Source organism: Procambarus clarkii, chromosome 39 (genome assembly GCF_040958095.1).
Source record: "Procambarus clarkii isolate CNS0578487 chromosome 39, FALCON_Pclarkii_2.0, whole genome shotgun sequence".
In the NCBI taxonomy this organism is placed as follows: domain Eukaryota; kingdom Metazoa; phylum Arthropoda; class Malacostraca; order Decapoda; family Cambaridae; genus Procambarus; species Procambarus clarkii.
In genome coordinates, this window is record NC_091188.1 from 37,631,407 (window position 1) to 37,638,642 (window position 7,236).

Consider the following 7,236-nt stretch of genomic DNA (forward strand, 5'->3'; position numbering starts at 1 on the left):
ATTTTGCCCATTTGTCTCCGCCTCCACCGGGGATCGAACCCGGAACCTCAGGACTACGAATCCGAAGCGCTGTCCACCCAGCTGTCAGGCGCTGATAGAGATTAATCATTCATACGTTTTTCAAAGACTTTATTATTTAGTTATTTTGTTAAATTAATGATAGCCAGACGCTCCGAAGCCAGTTTATCCGAAATTTTCACCTCAGAGGCAACCGAGCTGTTCCCAGTTCGATTCCCCGAGGCGGAACGAGTATTAGGAGAGAAGCCTTGATACTGAGGTCTCAGAATCAGAATCAATAGGTTCATATAAGGCTGGTATGACAGTAGTGGGTGCTGTCATATGTGGGATGACAGTGGCAGCCTCTGTCATATGTGGGATGACAGTGGCAGCCTCTGTCATATGTGGGATGACAGTGGTGGCCGCTGTCATATGTGGGATCACAGTGGCAGCCTCTGTCATATGTGGGATGACAGTGGCAGCCTCTGTCATATGTGGGATGACAGTGGTGGCCGCTGTCATATGTGGGATGACAGTGGTGGCCGCTGTCATATGTGGGATGACAGTGGCGGCCGCTGTCATATGTGGGATGACAGTGGTGGCCTCTGTCATATGTGGGATGACAGTGGCAGCCTCTGTCATATGTGGGATGACAGTGGTGGCCTCTGTCATATGTGGGATGACAGTGGTGGCCTCTGTCATATGTGGGATGACAGTGGTGGCCTCTGTCATATGTGGGATGACAGTGGCGGCCTCTGTCATATGTGGGATGACAGTGGCAGCCTCTGTCATATGTGGGATGACAGTGGCAGCCTCTGTCATATGTGGGATGACAGTGGCAGCCTCTGTCATATGTGGGATGACAGTGGCAGCCTCTGTCATATGTGGGATGACAGTGGCAGCCTCTGTCATATGTGGGATGACAGTGGCGGCCTCTGTCATATGTGGGATGACAGTGGCAGCCTCTGTCATATGTGGGATGACAGTGGCAGCCTCTGTCATATGTGGGATGACAGTGGCAGCCTCTGTCATATGTGGGATGACAGTGGCAGCCTCTGTCATATGTGGGATGACAGTGGCAGCCTCTGTCATATGTGGGATGACAGTGGCAGCCTCTGTCATATGTGGGATGACAGTGGCAGCCTCTGTCATATGTGGGATGACAGTGGCAGCCTCTGTCATATGTGGGATGACAGTGGCAGCCTCTGTCATATGTGGGATGACAGTGGCAGCCTCTGTCATATGTGGGATGACAGTGGCAGCCTCTGTCATATGTGGGATGACAGTGGTGGCCGCTGTCATATGTGGGATGACAGTGGCAGCCTCTGTCATATGTGGGATGACAGTGGCAGCCTCTGTCATATGTGGGATGACAGTGGCGGCCTCTGTCATATGTGGGATGACAGTGGCAGCCTCTGTCATATGTGGGATGCCAGTGGCAGCCTCTGTCATATGTGGAATGACAGTGGCAGCCTCTGTCATATGTGGGATGACAGTGGCAGCCTCTGTCATATGTGGGATGACAGTGGCAGCCTCTGTCATATGTGGGATGACAGTGGCAGCCTCTGTCATATGTGGGATGACAGTGGCAGCCTCTGTCATATGTGGGATGACAGTGGCAGCCTCTGTCATATGTGGGATGACAGTGGCAGCCTCTGTCATATGTGGGATGACAGTGGCAGCCTCTGTCATATGTGGGATGACAGTGGCAGCCTCTGTCATATGTGGGATGACAGTGGTGGCCGCTGTCATATGTGGGATGGCAGTGGCAGCCTCTGTCATATGTGGGATGACAGTGGCAGCCTCTGTCATATGTGGGATGACAGTGGCAGCCTCTGTCATATGTGGGATGACATTGGAGGGCGCTGTCATATGTGGTTACTCACCAAGGACGCTCACTGTGCCTGGTTACTCACCAAGGACGCTCACTGTGCTTGGTTACTCACCAAGGACGCTCACTGTGCTTGGTTACTCACCAAGGGCGCTCACTGTGCTTGGTTACTCACCAAGGACGCTCACTGTGCTTGGTTACTCACCAAGGACGCTCACTGTGCTTGGTTACTCACCAAGGACGCTCACTGTGCTTGGTTACTCACCAAGGGCGCTCACTGTGCTTGGTTACTCACCAAGGACGCTCACTGTACTTGGTTACTCACCAAGGGCGCTCACTGTGCTTGGTTACTCACCAAGGACGCTCACTGTGCTTGGTTACTCACCAAGGACGCTCACTGTACTTGGTTACTCACCAAGGACGCTCACTGTGCTTGGTTACTCACCAAGGACGCTCACTGTGCTTGGTTACTCACCAAGGACGCTCACTGTGCCTGGTTACTCACCAAGGGCGCTCACTGTGCTTGGTTACTCACCAAGGACGCTCACTGTGCTTGGTTACTCACCAAGGGCGCTCACTGTGCTTGGTTACTCACCAAGGACGCTCACTGTGCCTGGTTACTCACCAAGGACGCTCACTGTGCCTGGTTACTCACCAAGGACGCTCACTGTGCTAGGTTACTCACCAAGGACGCTCACTGTGCTTGGTTACTCACCAAGGACGCTCACTGTGCTTGGTTACTCACCAAGGACGCTCACTGTGCTTGGCTACTCACCAAGGACGCTCACTGTGCTAGGTTACTCACCAAGGACGCTCACTGTGCCTGCTTTTACTAACTTGCTTTTTTGCAAATCGGTCGGAAGGTTGTCGGAATGTTTCAAAAAAAGTATTTGCAAAACCTTTGTTAAAACTTCACACAAAACTGAACCGTAAACATTGCAAGATTGAGTAAGAATCTCAATCTTTCTTACTCACCTTTGAGTAAGAAAGGTCTTTTTCTTACCAAATTTACAAAGAGAAAGGTCTTTTTGTTACCAAATTTACAAGGAAAAGGGTCTTTTTCTTACCAAATTTACAATCAAAAGGGTCTTTTTCTTACCAAATTTACAAGGAGAAAGGTGTTTTTCTTACCAAATTTACAAGGAAAAGGGTCTTTTTCTTTTCCAAATTTACAAGGAGAAAGGTCTTTTTCTTACCAAATTTACAAGGAGAAAGGTCTTTTCCTTACCAAATTTACAAGGAGAAGGGTCTTTTTCTTACCAAATTTACAAGGAGAAAGGTCTTTTCCTTACCAAATTTACAAAGAGAAAGGTCTTTTTCTTACCAAATTTACAAAGAGAAAGGTCTTTTTCTTACCAAATTTACAAAGAGAAGGGTCTTTTTCTTACCAAATTTACAAGGAGAAAGGTCTTTTTCTTACCAAATTTACAAGGAGAAAGGTCTTTTTCTTACCAAATTTACAAGGAGAAAGGTCTTTTTCTTACCAAATTTACAAGGAGAAAGGTCTTTTTCTTACCAAATTTACAAGGAGAAAGGTCTTTTTCTTACCAAATTTACAAGAAGGGTCTTTTTCTTACCAAATTTACAAGGAGAAAGGTCTTTTTCTTACCAAATTTACAAGGAGAAAGGTCTTTTTCTTACCAAATTTACAAGGAGAAAGGTCTTTTTCTTACCAAATTTACAAGAAGGGTCTTTTTCTTACCAAATTTCGTTTGCTCAACGACCAAACTGTCTCGGTAAGTATTGTGCTAGCGGGGAAGAAGGAGTCAAACAACGGGATGATTCTAACATATATTATAGCATTGGTTATGTTATCCATTATGCTATAGCAGCTGTTATCTATATGCTATAGCAGCTGTTATCCATTATGCTATAGCAGCTGTTATCTATATGCTATAGCAGCTGTTATCCATTATGCTATAGCAGCTGTTATCCATTATGCTATAGCAGCTGTTATCTATATGCTATAGCAGCTGTTATCTATATGCACGCATCAAGAAGGTTTACGTTCCTCAAGTACAAATTAAGGTAATTTTTTGGAACTTTTTTTAAGGTGTTTTGGCCAAAAAAATATACAATACTGTAGGAACGATATTTTCTGAGTGGTCGAAACACAACATATCTCAACCACGTCATACAATACGACCTGTTTACAGTCCTTATCAGCCCAGGTTTGATCTAAGATAATAGGGAAGGATAATCAAGGTGGTTAAGGACTTTGCAATAATTGTTGACTCAGCAGGAGGTGGAAATTGTTGCAACAGTCTTCCTCCAGTAATCATGAAACTTGAGGCTGTCAATGTCACGTTGGGTGAAATAATCCGTGTCTCTCCAGACACAGCTCAGGGAAGTGGCCTAAGACGCACTGCATCTTATACACACACTTTCTCTTCATATCATTTATATTTGGTTCCGTTTGAGGCAGGATTCAAATCATATTTTGGGGGGAAATCAAGAAAATGTCTATACCATTTTTTTGCCTGGCAGTTTAATCTGCGTCTCTAAAGTGCTAAATGTTGAACAATGCAATCAGATCAGATCTTTCGCACCGACGGTACAAAAGCTTCGCGATACAAGATGGCCGCCAGAAAGTTAGCATTAGAGGCAGTCTTGTAGAATGTATCAGCACTAGTACTTGCTCTACAAAAGTCAGGTTTTTTTTATTATTATTATTTTCTACCACAGACGTGGCCGGACATTTACAGTGCTAACTAGCATATATACATTTTCTTCTGTAATCCATGGACAGGGTGAGAGATGTGTTAAACATATAATCTAGGGATTTATTGAACAATCAACCACAGAAGGTGATTCGGTGCTTTTAAAATGCTAAGCTGCCTACATACGTAAATACATAGACACATATATTTACGTATGCCCTACATAAATTGTTCGATGTGTCTCTTATATAGTGTCATTAATGTGCATTTTCAAAGGTGAAATGTAATTCTGATCAGCTTCCGCATATACTTTATACACATACATATACATATACGTACATATACATATATATACATACATATATATACATACATATATACACACACATGCATGCACATACATTTGTCTTGATTTGATTGTTGCCGCCGAAGGCGGCTAGTTTATTGTGCACCCCATACTCATCCTGTGAGCGGTAGCGCAAAAGCATTACAGAGGGCACAAAAGGTCTTTATCAGACCTCATCTTAGATTATTACATAAACAATTTCTTCAATCCTTCACACCTTATAGATACAATGTCAGCTAGTTACAGAGAAAGTGCTATTACAAGAGCTACATATTTACAGTAAGTCATCATACATTAATGATAGGTCTTATCGCTAATACATAATAGTTTGACCAATGGGGATATTACAGAGTCATAGGGGAGCTTCTGTTTATTATTAGTCCTCACAATACACTACTTGTTTCTGAATCTCATATGTCGTTCATCTACTGGAAGCAAAATGTGGATACAGTGCAAGGATTTCAGGTAATTTATCCATGGTAATAAGATAGGTTGCCATATCATACAGAGTGAGCTTAGATTTATCTCTAAAAGGCTCAATTTTACAACAATCCAAGATATAGTGTTCGAGTGTGTGTCCCTGCCTATGTCCACACACTTTACACTTTACTTCATCTAGATCCCTATACAAGCCCAACTGCCAGAGATACTTGTAGCCAAGTCTTATACGAGCTGTGACAACATCTGTTAGTCTACTGACTTTGTTACTTGCCCCATACACATGTTTCTCTTCACACATTTCATTGTGATGAACAATGGACCTGCTAGTTCCAGTTTGCACTGTTCTACTTTCTTCAAATCCATCCAGGAGTTCTCGTCTAATGACACTTTTAAGGGACCTATTTGATAACTCAAGATTCCATTCAATACTGTCTTTATTTACTGCAGCCTTAGCAAGGGCGTCAACTTTGTCATGTTCCTGCATGCCAATGTGAGAAGGAATCCACAACATTTTTATATTTACCCCCTTGCTAAGTACGCTTATATATCTATGTCTGGCTTCTGAGACAAGCACGTTATTACTTGATTGCAAACTGTTTATTGCTCGTAGTGAGGATAGGGAGTCAGAAATAATTAAGCTGTCTACTTCAGTGTTGTCAATAATTTCGAGTGCTACCAGTATCGCTACCAATTCGGCTTGCATTGTGGACGCCCAGTTACTAATTCGGATATTTCTTTGAATTGTGCTGCCATCGGGCTGATGAGCAACAACAGCACTTCCTGCCTTCCCTGTAGCTGTATTGAGTGATCCGTCTCTTTTACTCTGACAGGGTGAAATAGCTGATAGAGAAACTAGTGTGCAATTAAGCACTTAATCACTGAAGGTGATTAAGGTGCTTTCACAAGCTCAGGTTATATAGTTACATCACATACATACATTGTATAATTGATACATTACATGGTCAATATTGGGTACAAGTCCAATATATCATCAAGTGTTCCAGTATTCATATAGTAGTTATAGAGTTCAGCATACCTTAGCCCAGGAGGGCGAAAGTCAGTCAGTATGGGACATTCTACAATATAATGTTCAAGATAGTGCATGTTTTCTCTTTCACAAAGTTGACACATTATGTACTCGACATTTGGGTTTTGAGAAAGCTGCCAGATACGTCTATATCCCAGGCGTATTCTGGCCACTATAACATCACATTGCCGGGTTCTTGTTCTATTAGTCCCATATGTGAATATCTCCTCACGATATCTATCATAATATTTAATGCTACAACTTTCAGGTCTTTGTGAATTTGTTAGGTCGGTGAGATCTTCATTAGATATTTGTTTAAGTATTCTCTTTGTCACTGCTAATGAAACACCCATATCAATTTCTACCACTGGTTTTCTGCAGGCTGACTTAGCAAGCATATCAACAGTGTCATGCCTTGAGATGCCAACATGTGATGGTATCCATAGGAATTTAATTTCAAATCTGTTTTCTTTAGCAGCTAAAACATTCATTGGAATATCACTGACAATTTTCTGGGTGTCACTACTATGTGCGTTCAATGCCAGGAGTGCACTCTGCGAGTCACAGTATATAAGTCCACTGCCTTTGTCTTTTAAAAATTCAGTGGCAAGGTATATGCCTGCAAGTTCGGTTTGAGTTGTACTTGCCCAGTCATTGACGCGCTTCATTGCTGTATGTACGAGAGAAGATTGTTCAAATATATTACAAGCACACCCGGTACATCGTCCACCTTCTTCTACAGAGCCGTTGGTATAGCACTGATACACATCGTTACCCATACCCTGAGTACTTTCAGTGATGCTGCACAGTGTTAACTGTTTTAATAATGTAGAGTGTTCACTATCATTCTTGGGCGCATTTACAAAATCAACTGCTAGATCCCAGTTATCCCATGGAGTACTTGGTTGATTAATCGTTAAATAAGTTGGGTACA

The 7,236-nt window shown here is 42.9% G+C and overlaps 1 protein-coding gene across 1 annotated transcript; it reads right to left on the bottom strand.

Moving 5' to 3' along the window:
* Nucleotides 1-252: 252 nt before the first annotated feature.
* Nucleotides 253-1,869, bottom strand: LOC123748197 (mucin-22-like). The gene has a single exon (XM_045730386.2). The coding sequence runs from the start codon at nt 1,867-1,869 to the stop codon at nt 253-255; it is 1,617 nt and encodes a 538-aa protein (XP_045586342.2).
* Between the last annotated feature and the right edge of the window lie 5,367 nt (nt 1,870-7,236).